General features: G+C 35.2%; 1 protein-coding gene and 1 pseudogene across 1 annotated transcript in view; both read left to right on the forward strand.

The window, feature by feature from the left end:
• The window catches only part of THSD7A (thrombospondin type 1 domain containing 7A), a 428,088-nt gene that overhangs the window by 223,481 nt on the left and 185,004 nt on the right, over positions 1-19,603 (forward strand). Inside the window, exons 3-4 of the mRNA XM_077856743.1 lie at positions 1,509-1,757; positions 4,382-4,563. Of these exons, the coding sequence (XP_077712869.1) occupies positions 1,509-1,757; positions 4,382-4,563 (431 nt within the window). The remainder of the gene's footprint in view (positions 1-1,508; positions 1,758-4,381; positions 4,564-19,603) is intronic.
• On the forward strand, positions 10,560-11,018 carry LOC144288340 (dolichyl-diphosphooligosaccharide--protein glycosyltransferase subunit DAD1 pseudogene; annotated as a pseudogene).

Consider the following 19,603-nt stretch of genomic DNA (forward strand, 5'->3'; position numbering starts at 1 on the left):
GAAGACAATGTCATATATTGTCTTATTGTCATATATATTGTCAATATATATTGTCATATATATTGTCAATATATATTGTCATATATTCTCATAAAAAATAAAAAATTATCTAAGGGGAAATTAAATATGGAGAATTGTGTAAAGAGAGGTATTATAGAGGTAATGATTTAGCCATATCTTGCCTGATTTTTGTGAATGAACTCATAAGTGTAAAAGTGCAAACTTACTCATTACAAAGGAAGTTTTGCTCTGTAATTAGTATTGTACCTAATGTATTATTAATACTCCATACATGCTATTTGAGTAAAAATTGGATTTTGATTCTCTCTGTTGTTATAAGAAAAACAGAGCTGACTCACAAGGCCCTTTTACCACTATTCTCGGATGATTCTTCTTCCCAGACGTCTCAACTCAGACAAATTGACTTTGATGCTTTGAGCCCTAATTGTCTCCTAGGAATGCAATTTTCGTACACATGCCAGTAGAATTAAGAAGATTGAATGTGAGTTGTTGCATTAGAATGGACCTGCCTCTCGGTATGGTTAATTACCATAGTTAAATATAGCACCTGAATCACAAGACAGGATTATCAGTGCATTCTCCCACTAGAACAGATGGCTCCATCATGGCGACAGGCTGCCTGTGTCTTGTAAACATGCACTATTGGTTATTGAGAATGGGCAAGAGTTCAACTAAGAATCAGCTCAAGGCCATCCAATTCCAGGAAAACCACTCAAAGTGCATATGCCTGTAGTCATTGGCATTCATAACATCATCTTCATGTGTATACGTTTCAACTTAGATTCCAACATCCCTCTAACGCAAGTAGGAGTAGAGAAAGAAAAGTTTGAACATAAATACTTTACTCATAAGTAAATATGGGAGATCTATTTAGAGAGTATTCTTTAATACATAAATAGACTTCTATTTCTAATGTTTATGATATATTTAAGATACCCATATGTATGTTGTATATTAAAGTGTGAACTAGAAAAGTTGATCTATTTGAATAAGCATACATTATCATTGTAAGTGGCAGCTAAATCTTCACATGATGTTAAAAATAACGTTAAATTTGTATTTATTTATATTTTCTATCTAAAACAGTATTGTATTAAGTTAGCCAGGCATGTTTGTTTAAATCACTCAACAATGAAAATTATATGTTAACAGCTCTTGGTTTCACATCTTCTAAATTAAAACAAGTCTGGAATGAGTGAAGTGAACAATATGGTGAACTTTAGTTCCAGTTAATTTTGTTTAGTCCCTTTATTTTCTATTTCCTATGAATAGTTTAACAACTCTTAGAAAATAGGAGGAAATGCAAATGTTAGCTTTGAGTCTAACTGCTTTTACACATCATAAATGTTGATATATTTTCAATGAAATTGGAATTGTACCTCCAAGTAGAAATAAAAATGTCCAAGCTTATTTTACTCTAGAGTGTAGAAGACAAAGTTCATAACTGCTTATTAGTCTGTGATGAGAATACCAATGTTCTTTTGCAGCTTTTGCCAGCAAGAGAAGCTGCCAATGACCTTCCAGTCCTGTGTGATCACCAAAGAGTGCCAGGTGTCAGAGTGGTCAGAATGGAGTCCCTGCTCAAAAACATGCCATGACATGACATCCCCCAGAGGCACTCGCGTCAGGACGCGGATCATTAGGCAGTTTCCTATTGGCAGCGAGAAAGAGTGTCCAGAACTTGAAGAAAAAGAACCCTGTGTGTCTCAAGGAGATGCAGTTGCCCCCTGTGCCACGTGAGTAATTAGGGACTGTAGTTCCTTCTATGAAGTTTCCCCAGATTACGTGTCTCCCCAGATTCACTTACCCATTTGACTTTAACTGAATAGTATGTTGAGAAATAGTGATTTTTACAAATTCTAAGTGGGGAAAAAATAAAATACCATTTTACAAACACTGTCTTTAAAAAATTCTGCTTTTACAGAATAAATGTGTCTTTAGCAAGCTATATTTTCAAATCTCCATGAAGTCTAGAATTTTAGCAGCAATTCTCATATATTTTCTGTAATACAGATTGATAGATTTCTTCTGTAAAGGGGAAAATGGTATATTAGGCTTTATGGGCCACATGTATCTCTGTGGCAATGACTCAACAGTACCATTGGAGGGGAGATCAAATATAAACAAATAAGTGGCTATGTTCCAATAAACCATTATTTATAGAAACAGTGGACAGGTTGGATTTGGTTCTTGGGTCTTAGTTTGTCAATCCCCATTCTATAACATAAAATAAACTTTCAGAGGACAGGTTCCTGTTGCTTATGAAGCAAGGCCTATTAAAATTCAATGCTATAGATAACAAATCCTGTTGAAGAGGGTAAGATACTACACCAAAAGAATGAGACTTTAAGCTATTTGAGGACAGGATTATTTACCTTGTTTGGCTTTGTTTGTCACCAGTGTACATTACAGGGCCCAGCACACAGTAAGTGCCTAATTAATGTTTGTTGAATTCAGGTGAAATAATAATGATTGTGAAACATTCAGCAGCATACCATAATTCTTTTTATCCTTAAAAAAATATTTCCAAGACATTTCTCTGAATTATCTTGGCAATAAATACATTTCAGCTTAGTCTGAATATAGAATATTTATAAAACAACTTGGAGAATCTTAGTTTCTCCGAGGTAGGTGGAAGCTTCACTGAGAGCTTCTCTGGAATATTCCAAACATTTAAAGAACACGCACACAACGCAAACCTCACAAATCAGTGAGGAGGAAAATTGATCCTACTACTACTGCTTCAAACAATAATAACAAGTGATAGCAAAGATAGTGATGATTTACATGAGACCTTCAGTTACTCAGCACTCTGAAATCATCTATTCTCTCCTGATGTAACAAATGACTGCAAACTGCACGGAATTTCCTTCCTAACTTCTCTGCTTGTCCCACTGACCTTTGTTCCTCTCTCTCTGTAACAGGCTTGAGGAACTTGTCAGGATCTCCATGTTTTTTCTCCGTTGAGGGTTTTTTTTTTCTTTTAGCTAGATGTTTCATTCTTTATCCTCTGAGATATTCAAATACTACTAACAAAATAAATATATATTCTCAATCTCTTTTTTCTTTCCCTTTTTGAAGGGTAGCATTTTTATTTTAGAATGTGTAACCAATTTAATTTAGGAAAAATGTAATCTTAGAATGGCCTATATTTGCACACCACTCTATAAAAAATAATTTTTTAATTCTAATTCCCCTAAGGAATGACTTGTTTGGTTTGACTTTCCTTATCTCCCTTCACCCCACCCTTTCACTCAAGGCATTAATTATCTATGCTGTTTTTCATTTACCTGAGTGCGGTACTTCCTTTATAAACATATGTCAGGATGTTCCTGCACCTGTGTTCAGCCACTTGTGAAAAAAAAATGGATGGGAAGGTCAGTTTCACTGTCATGAAACTCTACCATTGACATAGCAAGTCATCTAGATCAGACATCTAGAGGGCCCTTTAACTTTTTTGTCTAATTGAGATGAACATTAGCACCTCCATTTGTACCTGTGCTGGCTGTTAATCTGATTACTGAGGAAGCATCTTGGTTAAAGTGACACAAAGTGCTACATGAGCCATTTTCTTTATGCTTTTAGAATATCCATTTTCCTCGAGGTGGAGAAATGCCATCACTTTCTATCTTTAGTGGCATCGGGAAATGGTTCCCTGGCTATCTCCTTAAAGCACGAGTTGGGCTGACAAGCCCCCGACATTTCTTTCACATCATAATGTTGATTGGAGCTTTAATTTAGAACCACAGATCGTCTTTCCTGTGTTCCACTGATTAGAAACGTCAGCTCTTTTCAACATTCATCAGGCACTCATCAGGGATTCTCAGTGCTACAGAAAAACACTCATTCTTGACAATAAAGAGAAAACTCTGAATTGTTATGTTATATTTTTTAATCCTAACACACAATTATAATTTTGATCCAGTATGAAGTAGTAATTTTCATGCATTTTATTAAAGGCAAAACAAATGTTTGGGTGGATCGTCATTTAGAATGTTTTCCATTCTCAGATTTCAATCCTCCTTTGTTTATAAGCATCTAGAAAGGGCAAGGCCGAGTTCAGCTTAATTGAACATAAAATTTTATGTTTTCAGCATTATGCTCTCTTTTCATAAAATATTTATAAGTAACTTCCAGTAATTGCAATTAAAACAGGATCATCCTAAATTTAACCCTTTTTCAAATGGAACATTGCTGAGGATAAAGAAGAAATTGAAATTGAATCTGCACCACAGATGTAGTAGTCTATGACTGATTCAGAGGGAAGTGTTCTTTAGATTAATTTTCTTAAGAAAAAATATAAGAGCAGAGCAAAGTTTCAATAAACGTGGTTGCCACTGCCAGCATTTTCTTTCTGTAGGTATGGCTGGAGAACTACAGAGTGGGCGGAGTGCCGTGTGGACCCCTTGCTCAGTCAGCAGGACAAGAGGCGGGGCAACCAGACAGCCCTCTGTGGAGGAGGAGTCCAGACACGAGAGGTGTACTGCGTGCAGGCCAATGAAAACCTCCTCTCACACTTAAACACCCACAAGGACAAAGAAGGTAAACTATCTTCTTCTTAAGGACTTATACATGGAGACTGAGCATGGACTCATCCTGCAGGGAGATAGATAGATAGATAGATAGATAGATAGATAGATAGATAGATGATAGATAGATGTATAGATATATTTGGAACATGAATAGCCATAATTCTGTTTACATCTTCATGGTTGATATCCGCTACAGTGAACAGTAATTTAAATTTTGGTTGTAAAAAAATTTTAATCCAAATGTGTGGTCAGTTCTGATTTACTGACAAGTCTCTTTAAATTTTCTGACTGCAGGCCTTGAGTCAAAAGTTAGCAGGAGTAATTAATTATAAAAATAGAATAAAGTATCTTATAAATATATATATAAAATGCTCATACGTATTCTCAAGTCAAGAGTTCTCTTACATGAAATGTAAAACCTGCTTGTGAGCAACCCCTTTTGCTATTTGTAATATGGTTGAAAAACAAGTTAATTATGGTATTGGGTGAAATTTTCAATTTGAATTTAAATGAAATAAGTACAGAATAAGTGCAGAATACAACTACGGTGAAAACAAAAAATAACGCAAAGGTATGACTTTTTAAAAAAACCTTTTGATTAAACCCTCTGACTGGCAAACATATCTTAGAACATTTTTGGTTAAATCTCAATTTGAGGACCAGATATGGTAGGTGTGCCAAAGGATAAGTGAGTCCAATACGACCATTATGCCAAAAGTATATGTAGTATATATTAATCTTGCTCTAAAATTCTAATCATTATTGGATCAAGTTTATATTCAATTAGTTGCTCTTAAGTTGCCACAAATAGGAATGTTTTTAAGCAATGTTATGAGTAGACCTTCTTATCTTCCCTCCTTGAGGAATAGCAGGGCTTTTGCCATTAGACTGTTTAATAAATATTTATTATTAGTTGCCAACAGAGTTCCAAAAATTGTGTAAGGTAGTGAGGATGGAAATACCAATACAAATTTTGTATCAGGAATGTGGTTATCATGAGGACACACAAACAAACCAATAGTAATAATACATTATGAAAGCATTACAATGTCAGTTTTAGAATAACTGCAGTGGTATCATAGAAACAGAAACTTAGAGGAAGTGGCACTGTAGCTAAGTGATGGCACACCCATTCCATATAGTACGTGGGTCAAGAATGCAAGAGGAATTTTATTCCAGGCAGAGGAGACAGCATGTATTAAAGCACACCATTAAGGAAAAGCAAAAACAAAAGAGAAACCCTGCCAAGCAAGATGAGTATGTTGTTGTATTTGGCAAGTTGTAAATAGGATAGGTTAGTATTTTCCAGCAAATATGTTGGCTGGAAAGGGAAAAGAATAAGAATAAAGACCTCAAAAATGAGAATATTCAGAGAAAAAATCTGGTGAGGGATGACTAGAAGAGAAGGGAAAGAACCAACAGAAATGGCTGTTTCAAATAAACAAAAGAAGAGATGACTCCTCTGCCTTCCCCCAAAATGAGTAGTGTGAGTAACGACTCATGGAAAATCAACACTGAAATTCTGTATTTGCAACTTGCAAAATTTAATTGTTTTGCAGCCACTAACTTTACGTAGCATGTCAACTCATTTAGGAATCTAGCCTAGGGATACATTTTACTACTAATCTATCTTGAGGTTGGAAGGAAGTAGCATAAAACATGTAATGTTAGTACATTAATATTTTTTGGCTATTTTAATGGCTACATTTTTAACACTCTTAGGTGGATTTATTATAGCTGTACTTTCAGAGTAGTATAATTTCATTGCTAGAAGTAGATCAGATTTTAGTTTCTGAATGTCAATTATGTCCTGTGGGTTATTACTTTCAAAAGATCCCTCAGAATTCTGAATTGCAACTAGGTATTTTTTTTTAATCATTTTGCCATGGACTCTCCCTATCTCTGTGAAAGCATAGCAGAGCACCAAAAATAAAAGTCACAGAGAAAAAGGAAAACACAAAGAATATGGTTGTTATGATGCATCTGTTGGACTAAAGCAAATACCAAAGCAAAGATCCATGGATATGGAAATAATTGATTTGCTTAATATTAATATTTATCATATAAATATATAACATGAATAGCTTAGGAATTTCTGTCCTTTCTTTTCAAATACCAAGAATACTAATAAGCTCCATATAGTCTTTGTAAAAACAGTTAATTCTCCCTAAAAGTTGCAGCTTTTTTTTCTAAGAAGTTAGGCTTTATGAATCCCCCCTCCCCAGAAGCACTTAACATTTCCCAATGGGAAACTTATTCAATATGCCAGCATCCCAAGGGTGAAATGTAAAGACTATAAATATGTGTGAATGGAGAATAATTAGGCTGTGGGCTGTGAGGATTGCTCACATTCTATTTTCCTTTAATAAATATGAAAGAATGAAAGCTTACTTGATAAAGAGAGGGAAAGTTCTCAAAATAACTCCTTCAATCAATCCTAATAAGAAGGTACTGATCTCAAGTAATCCTGATTGTGTAACAATGAACAACCTACCCCAAGAGCAATTCATATTGTGGTTAATATGAAGAACAATTGCTTTTGTAGATTCTCACTAAGTGTTCTATGAATAAATGTCTTGTTTTCACATTTAACCATGCTATTAAAAAATACCTTAACCCAAAATAAAATACTTTAACTTAAAATTTCTTGATATAAAATTACTGAAAACAAGTGATATGAAGTTCACAAAAAATCCCTTTATTATCTTGGCATGTCACATTACACAGAAGAATGATAATGACCACATTAGTACAAGGAGGAAGCCACATTATATCACTTTATTCATTGGTATATTCACTATTCTTAATAGACTCACACCACACTGAGCCATAAAAATTCTCCTCCCTGAAGCTAATATGTATAATTTCCAGGAAATCAAAATATGTATTATTAAAGTAGTCGCAAAGTATAATGTATTATATTTACAACTTAGTATCCTGTCTGTGTCAGTTGAATTATACATGAGAATATTTATTAAGTTGGTGATAGTGTCTATAGACAAGAAGAAAAATGTATCTACATGACTTTGAAGAGTATCCACATTTTATTCATATATTGCTATAGACCATAGGTATCCCTCCCAATCTTGACAACGTTCAGATGAGCAAAATTACCGCTTCTTTAGAAGAAAGTTTGACAAGTTTCTACCGAGAAGAGTTAGTAGTAAAACCCTGGACAATTTCTGTCCAGCAGGCTGGTCAGAATTCCAGCAGTCTGTAAAGCGTGTTCAGCTAATGCTAACATGAAATCTACCCTTATCAGAATATGACAGGAAGGGGCCCTGCCCATGGGGAAGTTAGCAGTAGCTAGAAAGCTGGTGAAAATGTTGTTGATCATTGGATGCATGAATATGAATTGATTGTTTAGAAGGCTCAAAGTGAAATGAAAGTAGATTTTAGCTATAGTAATCAAGACATTCTTTCTTTTGATACAGATTAAACATGTTTTTAAATGAGGGAAACCAAGAGTGTTGGTTATAAAGCACCACGAAACTTTCTGTGATATAATGTATTTATCAGGAAACTGTAGAACATTATTTTATAGAAAACATATAAAAAAAATCCACACTGAAATATGGATAAGGCCTGTGGGATTTGAGATTATTAAGAAAAACAGCCCGGATAATGAGCCTGTATGATGGCATATAATAAGATAAACCAGCAGAAAGGAGGATCAATGGAAAGATAATGGATGGATGGAGGGAGGGAAGAAAGGAAGAAAAGAAGGAAAAAAGGAAGGGAGGAAGGATAGTTGAACTGAGAATGGGTAGACAGAAAGGTGAATAAAGAGTTCTATTTTCCCTTGTTCTGCAAAGAAATAGGGAGAATAAAAAGTCACCATCTTGAAATGGAATGCAGATTATTTATAATTATAGTCGTTTATCCACAGTTTCCACAAACTAGCCCACTTTATTCAAATCTATTTTGGAAAAAAAAAAAAAAAAAGGCTGTGCTTATGGTGCTGTTTCCCTGTTATTTCAGAAAGTAAATATCAGAGTACGTCGAAGTCTAGTGCTGCACCTTTCCTATCCATCACTTTTGAAATAACAGGTAGGTGAGAACATTTTACATGCCATTTCAATCAGAAATGTGTATTAGATATTATACATTTTCTGATAGAATTCTTAAACTGTCTAGGAAAGATAGTGGTTTACTTTTACTGTTTTTCTAGAAATGTATCAAAGATGACCTCTGAGATAGAAGTGCATTCCTGATTCTTGACTTTCTATAATAGCATCATTAGGTAGATGTAAATTATAGAAAAACATAAAAAGATTTTTAAATTTATTGACTTAAAAATGTCACTAGGATACCATAATTATATATACAAATATATAAAATTTGGTTTATGAACACTTTTGTTGAAATAAGTTAATGAAAATATGAACACTTTGCACAATTTGTCAAATTGTGCAAAGTGTTCATATTGAGCTCTACTAATCTTAATAAGATAATTGAAAAAGGAACTAAGTCACATCACATCTACCTTTTGGAAACAGTTTACACCAATGTAGTAGATGTAAAAAGGACTGTGATACAATTATAGAATAACTAAAACATAGGAAATCCCTGAGAATATCAGATATCTCTCGGAAATTACTTCTCAGGATATTTTGTGGGAGAGAAGGGCTGTTAACCCTATGAAATTTGTGATAGATAGATAACAAAATAGAAAGTGAGTTGCCAAGAGGTGTCAGCCGCTGGGATAGAAGCTAATAAAAACTTACATGCTGGGAATTAGATTAAGCTGGTCAGTGGTCTACCCCCAAGGTAACTAAGGATTTTTATCAGAGAAAGAGCTTACTAATGAGATATCAAGAAGTATTCAACCAAAAAAGCAATCAAAAGAATATATATGTAAATATATATACAAATAAATAAAATGAGACAACTTGGAAGCCATTCTAACATGAAAAAGGGCTTATAATACCTTTGACTTAGTCAACATTTAATAAACATTTGTTGTTTGACATATTTACTCTCCCCTTTGTAAAATGCTATGCATTTTTCCTTAATTTGTCTGAAAATTATTTCTTGAACATTTCAGATACGCTTAAGAGATTCTTTATATCAGCAAGGGGCTATCATACACAACCTTCATCCCTGAATAAACAATTATTCACACCTCTGACTTTGAATACAGGGAACATGCTCTAGTTGTTAGATCAAATGAGGAAAGTCAAAAGTCATGCACTGTTTCAGTTTGGCCACTCGTTTAAGAGAACATCTTTATTTATCTTATTTCTCTTTTCTAGCTACATACATAGCTTAAAAAAACTCTTTTGAATTTTCCGTCTTAAGGCTACTTTCAGAAGAACCCTGGACATTTAATCCAGAAGTCTCATTTTCATTTCTGCTTGGCCTTGAATCCTTATGCACACTATTTAACTTTATTTGCCTAAAAATACCTGTTAAATGACTCTTCTGTTCCATTTCCAGCAATATGGCAGATTAGAATAGCTGAAGATCACCCCTTACAGAAGACTAGACAGGATACAGTAATGTTTTAAATGCTTCTAAGAGCAGAACTGAGGTCTTAATTAACTAAATGATTTCCCAAAACAAACCAAGAAGGTTGACCTGATACTTTCCATGGTTGCCCTCAGGCAGTGATGGTACAGACAGGAGGAGGGCTATACATTACAGGGATTCAGGAGGAGTGATGCCAGTTAAGGGGTATGACATAAAATTTTCAGCCAAAAACAGAGTACAAGCAGAAATACTGCTTTACTTCATCACTCTTCAAGGGTTATTGCACCAATAAATGAGTAGAAAAACTCAATTTACCTACAAAGGAAGAACACAAAGGAACCACAATCAGCCTCAACCTCAGTCTGAATAACCCTCTCCTACGAATTCCAGCTATGGGCCTGTACTCACTACTAGTTAGTTAAGTTTCAAATTTCGGTTCAAAGACCACGAAGTTGAGAAATTAATATAAGAAATGGCATTAGGGGGTTTCACCGGGAGTTTGGGGGCACAGGCTGGAGAAGAGAAGCAAGTGTGTAGTCATGTCAACATTGGTGGTGTGGGTTATCTTGCGGTTCCTAGAAGAGTACTTGAGCTCCACTCCTCAGCGCCTGAAGTTGCTTGACACGTACCTCCTGTACATACTGCTGACCGGGGCACTGCATTTCGGTTATTGTCTCCCCGTGGGGACCTTCCCCTTCAACTCTTTTGTCTCGGGCTTCATCTCTTGTGTGGGGAGCTTCATCCTAGCAGTTTGCCTCAGGATACAGATCAACCCACAGAACAAAGCAGATTTCCAAGGCATCTCCCCAGAGCGAGCCTTTGCTGATTTTCTGTTTGCCAGCACCATCCTGCACCTTGTTGTAATGAACTTCGTTGGCTGAATTATTCCCATTTACTTAATTGGGGAGTGGGAGACTAGAAGAATGTTCACTTTTTGATTTCCCTTGGATGAGAACTTTTGAGATGGCAACTTGGACATGTGGATTTTCTTCAGATTGATACGTAACTACGGACTCTGATTTCAAATGTAGGTGGAGAGCCCAGAGAAGTTTCCTTGCTTCTGTGTTAGAGCAGCTCTGTAATGGGCATTTATTAACATGACCTATGCTTCCCATTAAGTGTAACCTTTTTGCCTTCCAAATTAAAAAACTCCATGCCACTCAAAACAAAACAAAACAAACAAAAGAAATGGCATTAGGCCAATGGTGCTACCAGATTTCCTGACATAAGTAAAAGCCCAAACTCTGAAGATGGGAATACCTTAACCACAGTAATTCCCCAGATAAACTGTACAATCAAAACTGCAAAGCACATGAGGAAAAAATAATCCATTTTAAACAGGATTTTAAATACCTAACAAATATTAAGATTAGACTTGCAATGTTGGAAATACTGGAAATAGGAGTTAGAGACCATAAATGATATATGCTAGAATTTACTAAAGATGTAAAGAGAAAATTAAAACATTAAATATAATAAGTCACAATCAAAAAAAGACCAGATTTTTTAAAAAATAATAAATAAAAAGGAGTTCTAGAACTGAAAAGTACTTTTACTGAAAATAAATGGGCAGATTAGAGCTCAACAGTTACTAATAAGCTCAAGACAAATGGAAGGAAATTATTCAAAATGCAACACTGAAAATAGGAGTTGAGAATAAAAGTGAAGTAAGTCATGCAGACTTAAACAAGAAGGTTCAAAATAAGGGAATGAATGGAAAAGATGAGAAAAATTTCTAGATTTTATGAAAGACAAGAATGTACAAAATCAACAAAGACAATTTCCAAGCAATATAGTGATATATGCATGCTTAGATATAGTACAGTGAGATTTCAGTCCATCCACTATATAAGGACAAAGTAAAAGGAGGGATCCCTGGGTGGCGCAGTGGTTTAGCGCCTGCCTTTGGCCCAGGGCGCGATCCTGGAGACTCGGGATCGAATCCCACGTCGGGCTCCCAGTGCATGGAGCCTGCTTCTCCCTCTGCCTATGTCTCTGCCTCTCTCTCTCTCTCTCTCTCTCTCTCTCTCTCTGTGTGTGTGACTATCATAAATAAATAAAAATTAAAAAAAAAGAAAAAAAAAGGACAAAGTAAAAGGAATAAAGAAAAAGACAAAAACTAACTAAAAAGGAAGGAGAGGAACATGTGAAAGTTCATGAGTACCTGTTTATCAAACCTTTCTCCCTGTCTGTCTTTCATTTTCCTCAGTTTGCTAGTGGGAAAGATGCATGACATACATGGGCATTATTACCTAAAGCAAAGGTAATCATGTCAAAAAATTATTACCTAGAGAGGATAAAATGTATTACCTATGTTGGTGTCTAAAACAGTCATAGGGATCCCTGGGTGGCGCAGCAGTTTAGCGCCTGCCGTTGGCCCAGGGCGCGATCCTGGAGACCTGGGATCGAATCCCACGTCGGGCTCCTGGTGCATGGAGCCTGCTTCTCCCTCTGCCTGTGTCTCTGCCTCTCTCTCTCTCTCTGTGTGTGTGACTATCATAAATTTAAAAAAAAATAAAAAAAATAAAACAGTCATAGATGTTATGCTAATAAAATATGTAAATAATATGCTAACAAGGATAAAACATTGGAAAATAATTTTTATGACCCAAAGAGATGGTAACATGCTAGGAACAATGGAATTTCTCTAGCAGCATGAAGTCTAATGAAATACTTACAATACTTAAGTCCCAAATGCCCAGTCTACAAGAAAACAATAGTAATAATGATATCATGACAGTGACAATATTGATTGAATTTATTAAGACACTATGTTAATTATTTGGTTGATGCAAAGATTAAGTGCTTAATGTGGAAAACAAACAGTTGGAATCAGTGACTTAATGTTAAACTTATTCTGTGCCCATTCTCCGAAGTGTTACTTGTCTGAACGTCAATCACAATCTCTTTTTTTTTCTAAAGATTTTGTTTATTTATTCATGACAGACAGACAGACAGAGAGAGAGAGGCAGAGACACAGGCAGAGAGAGAAGCAGGCTCCATCCAGGGAGCCTGATGTGGGACTCAATCCCAGGTCTCCAGGATCATGTCCTGGGCTGAAGGCAGCTCTAAACTGCTGAGCCACTGAGCCACCAGGGCTGCCCGTCAATCACAATCTGATTGATGAAGTGCTACAAATTTGAATATCCCACTTGATATTCCTTCATTCACTCAGTAAATACTAAACAATTACTAAGTTGCACCACTGGTTTATATGTTGAAGATAGATGTTTTAAAAAAGCAGACTTGATCCCTGTCCTCAGGGAGGTTATAGCATAAGAATAACCTTGGAACTGTAGTTTTATTTACTAGGGTTTCAGAACTGACCCTTCACAAGATTGACACGGAGAGAATTCTACATACATACCCATTTGAGATTCTTCAGTTAAGCCCTGAAAGAACACTGCAACCATGGCCCACCCTTAGTAAAGAACCTTTACTCTCATTCACTGGGTGAATTATTTTTGCAGGAAGTATATATCTTCAGAATGTAGTTTAAGTATCACCTGGATGCTTTAAGAAAATGCAACAATTCCACATGTTATCCACTGAAATTGTGAGTCTGTAAGTCTGGAATGGGTTTATGAATCTCTGTTTTTTTTTAATAAGCTCCATTCTGATTATAATCAAGAGTTGATTTTTTTCCATAAAGCTCATAAAAGTCCTTTTAAAAGCCTTTCCAAAACTATATGAGACACTAGGATAAGGGTAGGGAAGCTCCAGGTTTCCAGAACCTGAAAGCTTACATAATTTAAGGGACTCTTGTTATTATAAAAAAAAGTTTTTTAAAAAGCAAAATTCCAAATACAAAATCACTAAGATCTCTGCCAGGGTCTCAGAAGGGGAGTGTATATGAGAAGGACCCTAAACGTTAAGCTTCATAGGCTTCTCAATAAATCTGTCCCGAATTGTAACAGATTTTTGGCCTCTGTTAGATCCAAAGAGAATCACTGCCTTAAGATGAGACTCAGAAACAAAGGCATGTATGTCCAGAAAAGAGGTTTTCCACAGTTCGGGAGGGCAGAGCGGGGAAAATGGAGTGACTGGGAAAAGTCACTGGGTGTCCTCCAAAGTGAAGTAGAACTTTTAGTTCTACTACCAGTCTTACTTTCATTCATCAAGCCCTGGTTTTATCTTCCTGGGCTGCAAATCTTTGGAAAACCATGAAGCCTTGCTAGTAGTTAAGCTAGGAAATTGGAGAGGACAAACACCTAACACTCTCAGATACTGTTTCATCTTACTTCATACCTGTAACCTCAGATAGGATGAAGCCATCCATGGCTGTTAGAGAAGGACCTTCCATTAATGAAAGAAAGATGGTGGATAAGATGTCACATAACCTGCCACTGTCAAGTGACTGTAGTACCATGTGCTTCTTGTAACCCTTAAGCACTTATTTCTCAGTGCGCTGTAGATGAATGATAGCACCAGAAGGAATTTTGAAACGAGCACTCAGGGCTGCGTACTGGTGAATGAATAGCATTTTTTTCAGAGGCACACTCATGCTCTCTAAGAATGTAAAAGAAATGGTTTGTGGCTGACTGTTGCCTGCCTTGCTGATGATTGCTCAATAGGGAGTAGCTACTCTCACCGGTGTTAACAGAGGAGTACAAACTACATTGTGGAACTCATTAATATTTATTCCTTCTAAAAGCAATGGGCAATAAAAAGGGAAATAAACCAGGGAGAATAGCAGTGGGAAAAGGAAGCCATGACAACAGATTCATCTTGGAAAGGTTTCACCATTTATTGCCCACAAAAATACACTGAAAATACAGGATCCATATGGTTATATTATTAAACTGGAATCCACTAAGAATATTTCTTATTGGGCGAAGTAATTTGTGAAAAAAATTGTATATTGAACATAATTCAAGAATTCAAAGTCGCTGTCTATATTCTTGTAATTATACTTCTTTACAATTTCACATTTTTGATATTCAACAAAGCTACATGTTCTCAGCGTCAGTCTGGACTTTATCTGCCTATACACGAGGACTTTCTCTAAGATAAGGATTACCTATGTTGCAACAGAAACCAGTTAACATCTCTGTCATCTCTGTCATGTTTTTTCTTGATGCTCCTCTACTTTCTGCATTAAAATCCCTTCAGCCATTGTCCCCAAACTATCCCAAATAACCTCCTCCTATTTCAAATAATCATTTTCGCACCATAAGATATCAGCGATCTTTTTCACCCAAAGCCAATAGCTTTCTCAGACTATATTACACAATTTACCACTTGATTTACATATAATTCTATTATTTTACAATTCTCTCATGGATATTTATGCCACCACCACCACCACCCCACCCCACCACCCCACCCCAGTATTTCAAACTTCTGAGGAGGACATGGTGTTTTTTCCCTCCTAAATTTTAGTATTAATGTCCATCACTCTTACCAGAGGCCTGGAGAGATTTGCTGATTGTGTTGTTTAGAAACGTTTTAAGACTAAGAAAACCCTTCGAGGATGTTGAGTTCTCAGTCATCTGATTCATAGAGTTTAATTTCAGATTCATCTCTGTGTTTCACCAACTTCATTCTTATGCTTCTTTGTTTTCCTGTCCTCTGCAAAGGGCTAATGAGAACATATGTAAAACACATCCTAGCATAAGGCCTTTTACTTGTTATTTACCAAAATGAATATTCATTGCTTTTGTTTATGTCTTTACTTTTCTGGTTAATTTGAGAAAAGAGGAGAGATAGTTAAAATAGTTTTACTCTAAAACATCTACATGTCTCAAAGGCATAATGGTATACCAGCCTTGCTAGTTGAGAAACATAACAGAGGATATATAATTCATGGAGTCTCTTTGCAATATGTCCCAAGTTTCTGTGGTGTACTTACATTATATATAAAACTTCTCCTTTCTTGGAAAGAGTAGACTTTATTTGTATTAATCTGAACTAAAAAGAAATATAACTAATTTTACTGCTAGCATTATGAGATGCAGAATAATCTCAGCTTCCCTTACTTTGTGATGCTGAATCTTTGAGAAATTTAAGCAGCACTCTTGCTCAAGCATTCTGAAGGAAAAACTTACAGGAACCCTGGGATTGTTTGGTTGCTCAAAAAAGAACATTTTCCCTGTTTTACAGCCTGAGAAGGCCACACTGGTCCATCTGCCCAGAATTTCTGGGCATCTAAAACCACATTGATTAGACAGCTTTATGCATTGGAGAACTTAGCTCTTCTTGTCCAAATAATATTAATGACAATATGGAGACAAAAAGAATTATTAGAAAAGTCCTTGTTTTACATGTTCTCAGCTAGGTCTGATTACAAAGGCTTGGATCAATTAAGTATCCTACTTCATGAGAAATTTCTAAAAGACTTCGAAATAAAATCCTGTTTTTCACCAAGATAGCTCTTGATCCATTTCTTACTGTTTTCCAAATATATATGCATAACAAAGAGATAAGAAAAGAAACTAACATGTTGTGATAGATTATATCTATCCATTAATACATGACTAAATGGAGAATAATTTTCTACAACTATTAAAACAGTAAGTGACAGAGGATGGACTCAAAGCCAGTTTTTGTTTGTTTGGTTGTTTGGATCATTGTTTGTTTTTTGTGGGTTTTTTTGTTTGTTTTGCTTCAGAATCTAAACTCTAATAATACTCCCCTGCTCTGTGAATTTGCTTCAGAGTAAATGACAGGGTACAATCACTGTCCACAACTTTATCAAAATCACCAAAGTAAGTGGATTATATTATCTGATGTTATCTCTATTACAAAATAAATAAAAATACCATAGAGGTCTGCCTCTAATAACAGAAAATTGAAGGAAAACTAAACATAATTTAAGCCCTTTTAGGATTCAACCCAAGAAGTTTATTCCTGAGATGGTTCTCTAAGGTCAATGTGGATTCTTGTCAATGGTTATTTGAACCTGTATTATATTGAATCATATGAAATTGCTATTCTTTGCAGGTCAAGATCCATAGACTATTTTCAATTTCATATGGTTCAATGAGTAGGTGCCTTTACTGTGTTGTATCATCACCTGATGTGATCTGCTTTTTGTCCCAGACTTTTTACTGTCAGAATCAAGCCTGCAGCTGCTGGCTATGAATTATAGTCAATGTTTTCACATGAACAATATGCATTTGTGTTGTATGTAGTATGCTTTAGAGAGGGTAATGATTGTCTTCTATAAAAAATATGTAGATTTCCCCATAGTAGATATTCTTTATGGGAAAATAACTCACATTGATGGTTTGAGAGTGACTTGAATTCATCAAGTAGCTTTTATTCTATGCACAGTTAGACAAGAAATATCCTGCATTCAATGATGTGATTTTTAATAATTACCTATGCCCCATGTTGTTTTATGTAGGTGCATACAGTAAAAGGAGATAAAGTGATTTTAGGGATAAGTGGATGAGTAATATGGTGCAAAAGAAAAATGCTAGTAGGTGAATGCCAATAATGAATATAAAAAAATAATGTACAAAATGTATCCTATAAAATCCTGTGATTTTTCTTAAAGTAAGACCACAAGTTTTGGCTCTAAGCTTATAATAGCCCATGCAAAGAGGAATGCTACATAATTTATGAAATTCACAGTGTCCATTAGACAATAGAAAACATTTTTAAAGGAAAAGCATAACAATTTCTGTTTTGGAGTCTGAAAAACATTGACCAGTAGACCTTCATAAAGATGACACTGTAACTATATTAAATTATACCCTTATTAACATTTTTATAATAAACACCACAATGAATCTTATATGGAAGCTTTTTATTAAAGCAGTTTTCCTCAATGTAGGCCATTAGCTTAAATATAAGTGTAACTCAGGAAAGGCAAATCAGTGGGGATTGATGTGATATAGTACAGATTTATAGGTCTCTGCTAAGCAAGATAACCCAGGGATAGAGTTGAGAATATCTAAACAAATGGATGCACAGCTATTCCCTCAGGCAACCCTCCTCAGAGCTTTGATAGATATTGAGAGGCAGAGAGTTCCCTTACATCCCCTGACACAAGGATCTGGAGTACCGCTATTCTGGTTTCTATTTAGGTGCAGTTAAATGCAGGGACACATTTTCCAGTCATCATCTGAGTGAGGAAAGGATTAGCATTCCTAAAGGAAAATCGAAAGGCTTGACAAAGACATAAACTTGAATAAAATATTATCTCACTTCGAACAGAAGGATGAATCCATGCCTAACGAGATGCAGGGCAAGGAAAAATTTTAGAAATAGATAAAGGAAAATTAAAGGTCATAAATCTATTCTATAGCTTATAAGCCATAGCAAAAATCTGAAACACATGGAAGGGAGATCTGCCTTCAACAATAATGCCATCTCTTAGAAGAAGCAATTTACCTTTCCAGTATCTTCTTCAAGATAAACTGACTCCCAAGAATAAATCTATGGAATTAAATGAATTAACTTGAAATAATAATAATAAAAATAATAATAATAATACTATGAGAATTATGTGAGACATTGTTCTCTTTTACATTTATTTGCTTATTAGACCCTCACTGAAAATCTATGAAGTAAATACTATATTTATATAATGTTGAGGTAAAGAGGAATTAAATTATTTTACCAAGGCACTTAGCTAATAAATATCATATTCAGGATTGTAGATCAAAATGTCTGGCTCCTGAGAGCTTGTGATAGTAACCATTGTGCCATTGAGTTAGAGTTATTAATTGTAAGCCAGTTTAATGTTGGGCAAAAGTGATATTTTTGTGGGTGATATTTTTTCCCTTAAGTAGCTTTAATGGATTTATTAACACATCTATTCAACAGATCATGCAGCTTGAACTATTTCAATGATACTGGTTTTAGAATGTGTGCCTTCTTTTAAATAGCAGGTAGGTCTCAGAGCCAATGATCTGTTAAGATTATTCTTATTTCATGATAATAAAGCTATACATGTATGAAAATGCCCATGTTTCAATTTTATATGGCAAAAAGTCATTCATTTATTAGACCAATATTTACTGAGTGCCTTCTATGTGTAAACACTGTTTAAATGCTAAAAACTGAGAAGTGAATAACACAGACAAGATTCCTTCTGTCACAGAGTTTATATTTTATAGAAAGAGACTATAAGCAAATGAAATAAATAACAGGTAGCAATAAGTACTATGCAGAAGATTAAAATATGGTGATGTGAGAGACAATAACTGGGGAATAATATTATTTGGATTACCAGGGTATTATTTGCATACACACACACACACACACACACACACACACACCAAATATACCAAAATATATATACCAAATTCTCTGAGGGACCAACTCCTATATGTTGATCTTTCTCTTTGATATCTTGAATCATAACAGTCAGGTATGCTTGTCTCCCCTGCACACACTCTTGTAATGACAAAATAAATAAATGTTTTAAAACAACATCAGAGAATAGTTCAAGCTGCATGATCTGTTAAATAGATGTGTTAATAAATCCCTTCAAGCTACTTAGGGGAAAAATATCACTCACAAAATAGATAATATATAACAAGTGTTCACTGAATAAATGAATAAATGGACTTAGTAATGACCCCCAAGCATTGATACATATGATTAGCAACTAGTGTTACTTGAGC

The sequence above is a fragment of the Canis aureus genome, chromosome 18, assembly GCF_053574225.1.
Source record: "Canis aureus isolate CA01 chromosome 18, VMU_Caureus_v.1.0, whole genome shotgun sequence".
NCBI lineage: Eukaryota > Metazoa > Chordata > Mammalia > Carnivora > Canidae > Canis > Canis aureus.